General features: G+C 33.0%; 1 protein-coding gene across 1 annotated transcript in view; it reads left to right on the top strand.

Annotated features, from left to right (window-relative positions):
- The first annotated feature begins 442 nt into the window (after positions 1 to 442).
- The window catches only part of LOC115886584, a 50,253-nt gene continuing 36,129 nt past the window's right edge, over positions 443 to 14,566 (top strand). The window contains exon 1 of the mRNA XM_030905817.1: positions 443 to 1,003. Coding sequence (XP_030761677.1) covers positions 886 to 1,003 — 118 coding nt within the window. The 5' untranslated portion in view covers positions 443 to 885. The remainder of the gene's footprint in view (positions 1,004 to 14,566) is intronic.

A 14,566-nucleotide genomic window follows, 5' to 3' on the forward strand; every position in this document is an offset into this window, starting at 1 on the left:
TTAAAAAATATGTAGGTGGCGCCCCCTACAAGTAGGAGTCATATTGACATCAAAATCAAATTTCCCATGTCAAAAAACTCCTAGACACCAATTTTCATCCATATATTGGCGTTACTTCAGAAATTATTTGGAAATCATCGAAATAAAAATGAAACTTCTACACCCTGTATCTCCAAAAGTAAGCATTTATACGAACTTTTTTACTTATTTTTATCTGCACAAAGTGGAACAGTAGAGATATCCCATAAAATCTACATCTACATTCAAATCCCTAACTATTTCCAGACACTTAAGCTTAAGTATCGATACCTGGCTTACAATAACGATATCGATATTTCTAAGCAGTATCGATATTTTGACCTATCGATATCCTCGGACGTCCCTACCAGGCTCAGTCAGATGCGCTTCTCAGCTAATAGCTATCGTGCAAGTTAAGCGCCAGTTGCCAGTTAGTTCAATTCAAACTTTCGTCTAGTTGAGACGTTCATTTCTCCTGGTTAAAGCGACTTAACTTTACGTAAAATTTTACTACGGTTTTAACAATTTTATTTTGTAAAAATACAACAAGTCATAGTGTTCAAATTAGTGTCTAGTGATACTTTAGCGCAGTTTTAGTGAAGTTTCCTCATAAACTTTGTTAAAAATACTTTTGATCGTGATTAGGAAGATTTTTTTATTAATAGTATACTGTTTTTCGAGTTATAGTGCAGAATTTCGACTATAGTGATACTTTAGAACATTTTAAGTGATTTTTCTTGCAAATATATGGATAGAAACAAGGATTTTTATTGAAAAGAATCAAATTTTGTCGTATTTTGTGCATTTTTCGAGATAATTTTATGAACTTAGTGCAAAATTTGCTCCAATTGAACAACGTGCACCAAAATGATGTTGATTGTTGCTGTTTTGGTGGCGGCGCTATGCTTGGTTTACGCCCAAGAAGATCAGTCATCATCAAGGATCAACAATCCAAGAAGTAAAGTACCCATGGCACAAAATTCTGGTGAGTACCATTATTATTGAATATTTTTAAAAAACTTAACTATACAGGTTGTCCCAATGGTGCAAATGTTGTTTTTTTACTTAATAAATTTTACCATAATATTTATTTTTCAAAAATACTACAATGTTGTTACAATCGGAGGCTATGTAACAATTACAGCTCTCCCTATAATTATAAAAACAGCCCCTCGCATGATAGAGGTATACAGGGTGAGTCAAAATTAGGTGTTTCGGTATTTTAGATTTTTTCCGAATCTAAAATTGTGCTGTCGAAAAAATACGGATATTCATCTTTGAAGTGCGTGCTATTTATTTTTATTTGAGACACGCTGTATAAAACAGAGGCGTTCGTAGCGGGAGACCATCCATGTCTCACTGGATGCTATTAAAAATAGGTATGTTGACAGAAGGCAAATTGACAAAAAAAAGTGAATTCCTGATTCCTCTGCTTATTTTTAGGGATTTCTCCTGTGGAATTTCGCAAATGAATTTGTTAATTTCATTATACGGGGTGTTAATAAATAAAATCTAGACGAATTTAAGTGGCCTGAAGTCTAGTGCAGAACTAGATTCTTCTGATGTTAGACTATCTTCATTCCCGAGAATCTTTGTTAGAAAATTGCTGTTTTATATCTTTTTTGAAACAGCTGTATGTTGATCAAGATAACTTCTGCCTTCTCCAATTTATCTTGTAGTTCTTTTCAAATTTCTACTGACATTTTGATCTGCAGTAAGTACTTTACACTTTCATATTGGATGATACTAATTTCATTCTCGACTTGACTATTTCGGAACAACAGTGTATTGTTTTAATTGGAGTAAAAAATACTATTTTTTTTTTGACCGATCAGTGCAGCGTAAAGCTAGTCCGACTTTACAGGGAGGCACAAAAAGTACATTTTTTACTCCGAATAGAATACCCAATTTTTTTTTCAAAAGTTACAAATTATTGTTTAATCAATTTCAAATGTAAGTAATTATATATCGGGCAACAATATTATGTAGATACACTCGATAAATTTGACACTTAATATCAGTTTAATAATACATACTTATTTATACTTTTGTGCTTAGGAAAAGTACTTCTCTTCTTTGCAGTGGCGCATCTAAAGATTGAGTCTGGGTAGTGTGAATATTCAAAAAAGTACTAAATTTGAATTAAATTTTTGCTGGAAGATATTGTAACTGTGGAAAAAATATATTTGGATTGGTTTGGATATTCTGTTTTAATTTGTATTATTAACTTTTTTGTAACAAGTTTTATCTTATTAATTAATTTCTTTCTGGGAGGGGTAGTTACACCCATTACTCCTCCCGTATATACGCTCCTGTATAGGGCTTCTTTCTCTCTACAATTTCCTGTTTCACAATGTACCGTTTGTGTCCGGGAAGGGTTCATAGTTTCATAATTGTCGATTTTCGAAAGAAATCAGTACATGTATATTATTTCGTATATTTTTCATTATATTGATTTTATGGAAAGCCTGTTCATTAAAATGTTGTATCCTATGTTATAGGCCTTGTTTCTCTCTACAATTTCCTGTTTCACAATGTACCTTTTGTGTCCGGGAAGGGTTCATAGTTTCATAGTTGTCGATTTATCGAAAGAAATCAGTATATGTATATTATTTCGTATATATTTTTCATTATATTGATTTTATGGAAAGCAGTACTGTTCATTAAAATGTTGTATCCTATGTTATAGGCCTTGTTTCTCTCTACAATTTCCGGTCTCACAATGTACCGTTTGTGTCCAGGAAGGGTTCATAGTTTCATAGATGTCGATTTTCGAAAGAAATCAGAATATGTATATTATTTCGTATATATTTTTCATTATATTGATTTTATGGAAAGCACTGTTCATTAAAATACTGTATCCTATGTTATAGGGCTTGTTTCTCTCTACAATTTCCTGTCTCATAATGTACCGTTTGTGTCCGGGAAGGGTTCATAGTTTCATAGATGTCGATTTTTAAAAGAAATCAGAACATGTATATTATTTCGTATGTTTTTCATTTTATTGATTTTATGTTATAGGGCTTATTTCTCTCTACAGTTTCCTGTCTCACAATTATATATACCGTTTGTGTCCAGGAAGGGTTCATAGTTTCATAGTTGTCGATTTTCGAAAGAAATAATTAAAATAAATAATTTTTTTTCTGGGAGGGGTAATTACCCCCATTACCCCTCCCGTATATGCGCCCCTGCTTTTATGCCTAGGAAATCCGATTTAAAGAATGTTTTCTATTAAAACAAAAAAAATCTGATTTAAGTGCATTTGTAGTTTTTATAAATCATAGATACGATCAAAAACAAACATGCTGAATAAAACACTATTAATAAAAGATGTTTCAAAATTGCGCAACTATACGTCTTATATATTTTATGTACATATACGTAATATACACGCAGATTAGATTAGACACTTCGATGTGGCTATCGGCCTGATCCACTGCGCGCTTTTCAGATCTTTGTGGTCCTCTTCTGATCCCTAGGCAGTGTTGCCAGACATTTTCCAGCGAATTTCTTCAACGGAACCCTAAAAACTTTCATATTCCTTCAACTTCACAAAAAATTCTAGATCTTGTGAAAAATCACAAATTTCCTATATTTTACCTATTTTAGAATTAAGAGAACATTTTTAAAAACTTATTTCTGGTAATTTTTGGACAACAAGGTATTTAAATACACTTTTTATTAAAAAATAGAAGGATCAAAAATGCTGTAAAACGAAAAATATACGAAATAATATACATGTACTGATTTCTTTCGAAAATCGACAACTATGAAACTATGAACCCTTCCCGGACACAAACGGTACATTGCGAGACAGGAAATTGTAGAGAGAAACAAGCCCTATAACATAGGATACAACATTTTAATGAACAGTGCTTTCCATAAAATCAATAAAATGAAAAATATAGGAAATAATATACATGTACTGATTTCTTTCGAAAATCGACAACTATGAAACTAAGAACCCTTCCTGGACACAAACGGTACATTGTGAGACAGGAAATTGTAGAGAGAAACAAGCCCTATAACATAGGAGACAACATTTTAATGAACAGTGCTTTCCATAAAATCAATAAAATGAAAAATATACGAAATAATACACATGTTCTGATTTCTTTCGAAAATCGACATTCTTTGAAACTATGAACCCTTCCTGGACACAAACGGTACATTGTGAGACAGGAAATTGTAGAGAGAAACAAGCCCTATAATATAGGATACAACATTTTAATGAACAGTGCTTTCCATAAGATCAATAAAATGAAAAATATACGAAATAATATACATGTAATGATTTCTTTCGAAAATCGACAACTATGAAACTATGAACCCTTCCCGGACACAAACGGTACATTCTGAGACAGGAAATTGTAGAGAGAAACAAGCCCTATAACATAGGATACAACATTTTAATGAACAGTGCTTTCCATAAAATCGATACTCGACAGCAGTATTATAAAATAAAGTATGTTTCAAAAAATTCACTGCTTTCAATGACTGCTTGTACCGAGAATAATTAAACGTGCAAGACGCCATGATCAGATGACTGATTAGATATGTTTTCCGTTTACCTATTTATGTCTTTTCAACATCAAGAACTTTTGGTTTAGTTATGGTATGGGTGTAATAAGACGTGTTAAAAGATAAAAATGTATCTATTAAATTTTTGTTAAATGTTAAAATCTTTCGAATTGCTGACTTTTTGCCTGCAACATTGCTTTAAACTGAGGCATCCTTAATTAAACACCGTTAAAGTGAAAAAAACAGATGTAGGAAAGACAATAAATACTCCTACTACATATTTTAAGAATTTTTATTGTGCAAAACTGCCAGAAACTGGCTTACTGATTGATTGTTACTGATACCAGATTGTTCTATACTATGATAGACATTCTAGAGATTTGTTTGTAAGAATTACAAAGGCACTTAAAATTTTTAAACACCAATATAAGATAAATGAGTTATACGGCCATATAAGAGATTTTAAAATCTATCATTCTCCTTATGCGTTTAGCAAAGTTGGTCGAGGTCAACAAACAACATTTTACAAGAAAGAAATTAATTAGCTGCAAACAGCGAGCAGCGATTTCAATGTGCGTTCTTCTGATAATACATAATAGTAATAATAATAATCACAGTGAGCTCGTGATAATTTTTTATTGAACCACTATTACTACGGCCTATGGCTTTTGAAAAACCACAAAATACAAAAGCAGTGCAAGGCTTATCTGTAGAATATTATCGTCAACTAGTCCAGACATGTCAAAGGCAGATTTGCAGCTCTTGTTTGCCTTTTATCTTCTAGCTTAAGAGACCCTACACCAGAGATATACAAGGGTGGTCCGAACTGTATTCCGGATACTTTGGCAGGATATTCTGCAGATAAAAATAAGTAAAAAAGTTCGTATAAATGTATGTCTTAAAATGCTTAGTTTCGGAGATACAGGGTGTAGAAGTTTCATTTTTATTTCAATTTTTTCCAAATATGTAATTTCTAAAGTAACGTCAATATTTGGATGAAAGTTGGTGTCTGGGAGTTTTTTGACACGAGAAATTTGATTTTGATGTCAATATGACTCATATTTGTAGAGGGCGCCACCTACATGTGTTTTAACTGTTTTGAAGAGTAATAACTTTTCGTCCGTACCTGTATAAAACTACTGAGTAAAAAAATATACATTTTCGTGATTTTTTTACGTAAAAAATCATCAAAATCATATTTCTCATGTCAAAAAAACTTCCAGACACTAATTTTCATCCAAATATTTACGTTACTTCAGAAATTATTTGAAAAAAATCGAAATAAAAACATACATTCATACGAACTTTTCTACTTATTTTTATCTGCAGATTATGCTGCCGAAGTTTCCGGAATAAAGTTCGGACCACCCTGTAGAGTAAAAATGTTCTTATGAACTTCATCATTGTCTAGCTTAGATATACAGGGGAGATCAATAAATAAGAAACCGGTTTAAACCTCCTATAGATTAGATAATTTTCAGATCTACCACAATAGATCTTCGAGAGAAACAAGCCCTATAACATAGGATACAACATTTTAATGAACAGTGCTTTCCATAAAATCAATAAAATGAAAATTATACGAAATAAAATACATGTTCTGATTTCTTTCGAAAATCGACATCTATGAAACTATGAACCCTTCCTGGACACAAACGGTACATTGTGAGACAGGAAATTGTAGAGAGAAACAAGCCCTATAACATAGGATACAACATTTTAATGAACAGTGCTTTTCATAAAATCAATAAAATGAAAAATATACGAAATAATATACATGTTCTGATTTCTTTCGAAAATCGACATCTATGAAATTATGAACCGTTCCTGGACACAAACGGTACATTGTGAGACAGGAAATTGTAGAGAGAAACAAGCCCTATAACATAGGATACAACATTTTAATGAACAGTGCTTTCCATAAAATCAATAAAATGAAAAATATACGAAATAATATACATGTTCTGATTTCTTTCGAAAATCGACATCTATGAAATTATGAACCGTTCCTGGACACAAACGATACATTGTGAGACAGGAAATTCTAGAGAGAAACAAGCCCTATAACATAGGATACAACATTTTAATGAACAGTGCTTTCCATAAAATCAATAAAATGAAAAATATACGAAATAATATACATGTTCTGATTTCTTTCGAAAATCGACATCTATGAAATTATGAACCGTTCCTGGACACAAAAGGTACATTGTGAGACAGGAAATTGTAGAGAGAAACAAGCCCTATAACATAGGATACAACATTTTAATGAACAGAGCTTTCCATAAAATCAATAAAATGAAAAATATACGAAATAATATACATGTTCTGATTTCTTTCGAAAATCGACATCTGTGAAACTATGAACACTTCCTGGACACAAACGGTACATTGTGAGATAGGAAATTGTAGAGAGAAACAAGCCCTATAACATAGGATACAACATTTTAATGAACAGAGCTTTCCATAAAATCAATAAAATGAAAAATATACGAAATAATATACATGTTCTGATTTCTTTCGAAAATCGACATCTGTGAAACTATGATCCCTTCCTGGACACAAACGGTACATTGTGAGACAGGAAATTGTAGATAGAATGACTTAGGATAAAAACTACGTTCAATATAGTTAGTTGAGAACAAGCGATCGAGAATATCGGGTCGTTCTTGTATAATCCAGAGCACTATGACGGAATAAAGGAGTTTATTTGGACATCAGAAGTGGGATCGACCTACTAAAATTACCAGAAAAGTTTTCAAAAGTGCCAATGTGCCATGCTGTGTTCGTTTATAAGTGCTGGAAAATTAGATAGAACCATAAAATAATACGTTTGGCAGTGTCAGTGAATAAAAAGGACGATAGTACCTACAGAAAAATGGGGAAATTGCTGTTATGTTAAAATCCTTTGGAAAAATAACACACTTGCTTCAAAAAATGGGGAAAATGGGGAAACACCAGAACATCTCATCGCTGAGTACTACAACCATTCGTGAGATAAACTTTGGTACGACTGATATCGGAGATGGAGAACAAACCTCCGTAAAACCGTCTCAGATACTGGCTTTTGTCAAAGTCCTGAGACTGCATGATAGTTATAACTCAAGAAAGGCGGACACAAATAATTATTTATAGGACAGCCTGTATAACGATAAAAAGGTTAACTAAAATTAAAAAGAAGCAACTTATGCATGATGCAACATCAGAATATGAAAAGACAGGGGCTCTTAAGTGGATACGAACCGAGATTTAAATAAACGCTGTTATCTTGGGGTGTGACTAATGCTTTGCTAATGCTCAGTACACGATACAACTTTGATCTTTTCCACATTATTTATGTTGAACGGGCTGATAAAATGGATTTAGATTCGAAGTACGTGCGATATTTTGTATATTTGCAGATATTAAATTAATTTTTGAATTGGAGTGTAAATAAATCATCTAACTACTAATTATTTGTTATTTTAATAATATGTTTATAACCATGTTACATTTACTTTTTGATTTTTTAGAAGTATTTAAAACTGTTCAGCCATTGTTAACTGTTACGTCATTATTATTATTTGTCAAATATGAGTTATCGGGTGTGTCTGAGATTAGTTCATATTGTTTAGAAACTTGCGTTCCTATAATATTACCGAAAGAACGAGTTCCGTTTTTTTCGGCATCTTATTCATTTTTTCTTGAACTCTTTCGATCATCTTCAAACTTTTCATTTGACAAATAAATAAAGCTGTTGTTACCAACAGATATTCAGACTGAGGCGACAAACGCCATATCCATTTAAATCCCGAATAACTTACGAAAAGGAATACAAACATTTTCAAAAATGGAAGCAATTAATAAACGAGCGAGAAGAAATAAAGTTTTTAACCTATCCTCGCTGTTAAGTTTGTTGCTATGGAAAAAAATAAAAAATACGTTGATATATTAAATCTTTGCAGACTGTTGTTAATCGCTCCATATAATATCTCCGTCCATACAGAATCATCTCTCTTCTACAGGACGATTAAAATTAAAATGCCATCGTTTCATGACGACGTCCACACAGCATCGCTGAATTCCACGAATCACGGTAGACGCTCGAAGAATGGACTGAAAAAAACTCGCGATGCAACCGGTGGCCCCGGGGGGCAAGGGGGGTCCTCAATTAAAGCCCCCTTTACATTATCCGAGCATCTCCGCTGCGGTCGTTTGTTTTAAGAGAATGTTTTTGTTCTGCCGTCTTTCTTCTTCTTCCTTTTGGGCTCTCTGGCGAACAAGAAAGAGGCTACCAGGTGGTCCGGCTCGGGCCTGGTTCCATGCGGGCCACGGGGCTCCTCTTTTCGATTGTTTATTGGGGGCCCGAATCGTATTTTTCATCGGGACATGGTCAGAGTGATGATATATTTTCGATGTTGAATTTATGGATTTGGTTTGGTTAGGTTGAATGAATTGTTCGAATTATATTAATCAAAAACTGTTAAAATTATTGTGCATTGAAGTTTGACGGTGAATATCTTTTAAACGGTTAATTTAATCGACTAATCATAAAAAAACATTTTTGTAGAGCAATGAATTTCCTACAAAACCATGAGTTGCATCATAATAAGTTTTTTCTACCAATGTCAAAAAAATTATTTCGCACACTGCATGTAAATTATATGGGATTTTGGAATTTTGATTTTTGGAAAATGAAGAACTAAATCATAACAAATTATTTATTTCGAAATATTCAAGAATAAACAATTAACAAATATCAAACTTAACACTAATTCATATTCTAGTTATTTTTCATCATAATAAGTTTTTTCTACCAATGTCAAAAAAATTATTTCGCACACTGCATGTAAATTATATGGGATTTTGGAATTTTGATTTTTGGAAAATGAAGAACTAAATCATAACAAATTATTTATTTCGAAATATTCAAGAATAAACAATTAACAAATATCAAACTTAACACTAATTCATATTCTAGTTATTTTTTACAATATTAGAGAACAACGGCATACGGTCGAATCGGCCTACAAACACGTAAACGTTTACGTACGCATGCGCATTTCTTATATTTTCTATTTTTTATACACGTAAAAGATTCTTTACGTCTACGTATACGTGCCAGGAGCGGCCGACTCGACCGTATGCCGTTGTTCTCTAATAACATTAAAAGATCGCGCACACTATACCTACACGGACCAGTACGGACCAGCACAGCACAAACCTGCATCCTGCATGACGTCGCACACTTTACCGCCACAGACCAGCAACATAAGCGGGAGTTTCGAAAAAAGTACAGTTGTCAAGGCTCAACTACTAGAGCGTGCAACATAGAAGTATTGAAAATGAGTAGTTCAGAGGAAGAAATTATTATTTTAGCCATGTTGTGTGAAGAGGAGGAAGAGAAGGAACCTAAGAAAAAAAGGAAATTTCGGGTTCACCCGATAAATCAAAAGAGAAAGCAATATGGCGAATTTCATCATTTGTTTCCTGAATTAAAAAGATTCGAAGAAAAGTTTTTCCAATATTTTCGAATGTCACAAATCAAATTTAATTATTTTTTTTTGCTATCGACTCCCATATTGCATCTTTTCTTTCTTGGTCTCTATATATAAAATGCTTGGCTCGTATCGCACAGCTCTGAATACTTTTGTACCAGTAAAATAAGCTTTTTTTCATTCATATTTAAAACGATTTAAAGGTTCGAACAAAAATAAACGAAATCTAACCTACATCATGCAACTTGAGCCAGCTAGCGTACTCGAAATACTGACAAACCCTTCAATATTTGCATGTTTGTGGAGGTGTGCTGGTTCGCCGGTGCGCACATTAGGTCGGACCAGCACGACCAGGCATAAATATTGCCGGTATATTTGTCCCTGACCGACACGACCTGTTTTGACGGTCGTGGCTTGTGGCGGTACGTGCTGGTACTGGTCTAGTGTGCTCTACTCTATTAAATAACACGGTCACCTTCACCGGTAGATTTTACTGGTCTGGTCCGTGCCGGTCCGTGTAGGTATAGTGTGCGCGATCTTTAATAGTACAACCAGAACACGAACCAATACTTAATCCCCAACTAGATCATTTTGATTTTGCTTCAGATATGGGGGTTTTGGGACTTGAGACACTATCCAATTTTGATGTCGAGGTACTTGATCCCGGTATTTGACACACTAAAATTTTATTTGATACTAGCGTGTACCAGCGACTGACATTAGGATAATTGTCAAATAATAAGCGACAACATTGCAAAAAACGGCGCAATGTGACCAACATAGCTATAATAAAATTCAGTTTAAACTGATTTTTGCAGCTTTAATTTAAATAAAATATCTGTTACAATCATTTGCTCTGTAAAGTCAAATGAAGAGCTGCTCGGTATCTTAAATTATACAACAAATTTAAACATTTTTGCCAAAATTTCATTTAGCCAGGTTTATAGACTTTAGTGTCAATGTCGATATGATTGATGACGTGCAATAGTAGTAGTAGTAATATAACATTACAATAGATCCAGCAGAGGAGGTTGTTAATTTACCCGGAAGTAACTTACCCCAAAATAGATGACAGTCGGTCAATTCGTTAAGAAACCCGTCACTGGTCGCTCTCATGTCAGCCTCATTACGACTTTAACAAGATTGAGAATCGATCGATTCCGTGGATCTGGCCGTAAAAAAGGTCGCAAATGCGATACTTGAGGGACGAATTTGTCTCACGATTGTGCCAAATTACGCTTCGATTTCGGGCTGACCTGGGACTGTAAAACCGGCAAATTTACTTCTATCCCGAGGTTTCTCGGTGATTTATTTAATAGGAAGTACATTACGGGAGTTGAAAAACTGCCCGCCGCTCCGTATGGGGACAGGATTGTGCATTTTATCGTGAAGGATCGGAAAATTCTACCGGGAGACAGCCGCTTTGCAATTTTCCGGAAATGTCTCAATAAATATCTTCGATCTTTTCAATCAAAAATTGTCTTGTCAATGTGGAAACGCTTATGATGTACCTAAATATGAGAAATTTTATATTGGTAAAACATCGATATATTTAAATGTTCAAACCTTTTTATCATCGTGAACTTTTGAATAAAAAGATTAAAGCTTGATTTTCATGCATCCGTTGTCCGACGATGCATTGATACGATATTAATTTTATTGGTAGAATTTAAAGACTTTGACTGGTGAGAAAATTTAGAAAATAACGCAGTTTTTAAATTTATTGCATTTCTATTTTACTTATACTTTTATTAAGGTTAGATTAAATTTGTCAAAAAAGTGCCAAAACGTCCGTTATCGTATGAACGGGTCCGTGGACGGCCTGCAGCATAGGCCTGAAGTAAAATATTTATGGATAAAAAGTGGCGCGAAAACGCTATGACTAATCAGGGCACCGTCGGACCAAGGTATCGACGTATAACGGATGCATGAAAATCAAGCTTAAGGAAGGAGTATAAAGGTTGATTCTCACTATACCTTCCATATCAGCTCCCTTCCGTTTCCCTTCCTTTTACATAAAATATATCATGTAAATGAATAGGACAATGCACACTATCCGTTCCATTTCCCTTCCGTTCCATATCCTTTCCTTCCGTACATTTTTTGGCGGATGGACTGAAGCGTATAAAAGAACTGTTTTTTCTTTTTTGCACTTAATTAAACCTAAGTAGGTAATATTAGTTTATGGCAATTTATTTGAAGGTAACAAAAATAGTATTTTTATTAAGTTGTAATTTTTGAAATGGAACACCCTGTATATTATTACATTTTTAGTTTCCACGATTAAAATAAAGGTAAATTTGATTAAGGTTCATCATACTGAAACCTTACCGTTTTTGAAATATTTTCAATTTTGTGAAATTGCAGTAAAAATTTTAAGGCTTCATTTCTCCAAGGGTATCAAAGTTTTTAATACTAAATATTTACTGAAGTTTATTTATTGATCAGTTATTGTGTTGCAATAATAAAAATTATACTACCTTATACAGAGTGTCTAAAATTTTATTTTAAATAATTACTAGCTTTAAACGGCAATAACTTGTTTAATTTAAATGGAATACCCTGTATATTTTATGATAATCAGATGCACAATTTAATTGTCTATCAAATTGTATTATACCATTTTTTACCTAGAGCTTCAAGTTTCCGTAGAAAATGCATTTTCTTGTAATTTTAATTCATTTATCAATGTACCCATGGAATACTGACATTTTAGATTATTTTTAAAGATGTACCAAATTTTTAAAGAGTACAGATACTAATATTGTCGATATGGTTTGTTTATTTCATTAAAAAATAAAAAAAAAACTGTTTAAATATTTGTTAAAGAGGACCAATTAATATGATTCCAGTATTCAAACTACATTAATTGACTGTTTGCGTTGATTAATAATAATTGCTCCAAAAACTAAAAAACTGAATTTTTTATGTGTATTAGATAGTGTGGGAAAAAGTAACACCTTAAAAATGATATTTCATTTTTTGACAAATGCTTATTTGTAACAACACAGACATTCGTTTTTATAACTTATTATTATATTAATTTCTGATTCAAATCCACATTTATTTAGAATAATTTATTCACGAACATAATTAAGTATGTAATTAATTAGTATTTGGGCGGAAATAATGGTGGTATATTTAATTAATGGTATACTGTTTTATGAAGATTTTGAATAGTTTTCTTTTTACATACAAATGGGCTAGTAATATTATCATTTTGTTAAAAACGATAATATTACTAGCCTGTACATTTTGTACATTTGTTGCTTTAAAAACAATCTAAAATGTCAATATTCCATGGATATATTGATAAATGAGGTCTAAATTATAAGAAAATGCATTTTTTTACGAAAACTTGAAGGGATAGGTAAAAAGTGGTATAATACAATTTGATAGACAATTAAATTATGCATCTGATTCTCCTAAAATATACAGGGCGTTCCATTTAAATTAAACAAGTTATTGCCGTTTAAAGCTAGTAATTATTTAAAATAAAATTTTATACACTCTGTATAAGGTAGTATAATTTTTATTATTGCAACACAATAACTGATCAATAAATAAACTTCAGTAAATATTTAGTATTAAAAACTTTGATACCCTTGGAGAAATGAAGCCTTAAAATTTTTACTGCAATTTCACAAAATTGAAAATATTTAAAAAACGGTAAGGTTTAAGTGTGATAAACCTTAATAAAATTTACCTTTATTTCAATCGTAGAATCTAAAAATAGAATAATATACAGGGTGTTCCGTTTAAAAAAATACAACTATAGCATTTTTTACTTATTTGGGACACTCTGTATCTTGTAAAATTATTTCTAAATTGTAGCTCTAATAGTCCTTCAACGAACCCAAAACTTAAAATTTGTAAAAATCTAATCGTTTAGCTACAATACTCCGTGTCGTATGTGGTGAACAACCCTGTATTGTAGATTATACATAATTACTGTACAAAATAGACGGACAGACAGACATTTTAATACAAATTTTGTGAAAGTGAGTCAAATTAACTTTGGTTGTAACTATGAAAAAAACGAAACGTTTTAAAAATGTCTTATTTTTACACCATTTGATCCTACCTCACAGATGCCCTATTTCTTGTAAAAAAATCACTCTTTTTCAATATCAGATCAAACAGTAAATTCCCATGAGACCGGACCCATTATTCCATGTCTTCGGCAAACACTCATCAGCAGGTCTCAGACTCGACCAGATGAACAACCATGGGCGTAACGTCGCGCGGGGAAGACACCCAAACAGGGGCAAGGGGGGGTGGAAGAAAAGGTCCAGCCGGTACTGCAGTACCCTGTAATTTCGCAGCGGCGGCCGGAATGTACCCGAGAGACTCTCCGCTCTCTTATTATTTACCTGGTCCCAATCGAGTGGGCCTTGGCCTCGGGCCGATGCCTCGTTAGGCGTAATTAGACAAGAGAAGATCGGCGCACAGTGGCGGGTACACAGAAATATATCAATAAAATAGGATACCGTTGCGATAAAAAAAATAGTACAAGAATTAGTAGTCCCAGATAGAACTCCTGGTCTATA

Source organism: Sitophilus oryzae, unplaced genomic scaffold (assembly GCF_002938485.1).
Source record: "Sitophilus oryzae breed Bouriz unplaced genomic scaffold, Soryzae_2.0 scaffold_494_pilon_pilon, whole genome shotgun sequence".
Lineage (NCBI taxonomy): Eukaryota > Metazoa > Arthropoda > Insecta > Coleoptera > Curculionidae > Sitophilus > Sitophilus oryzae.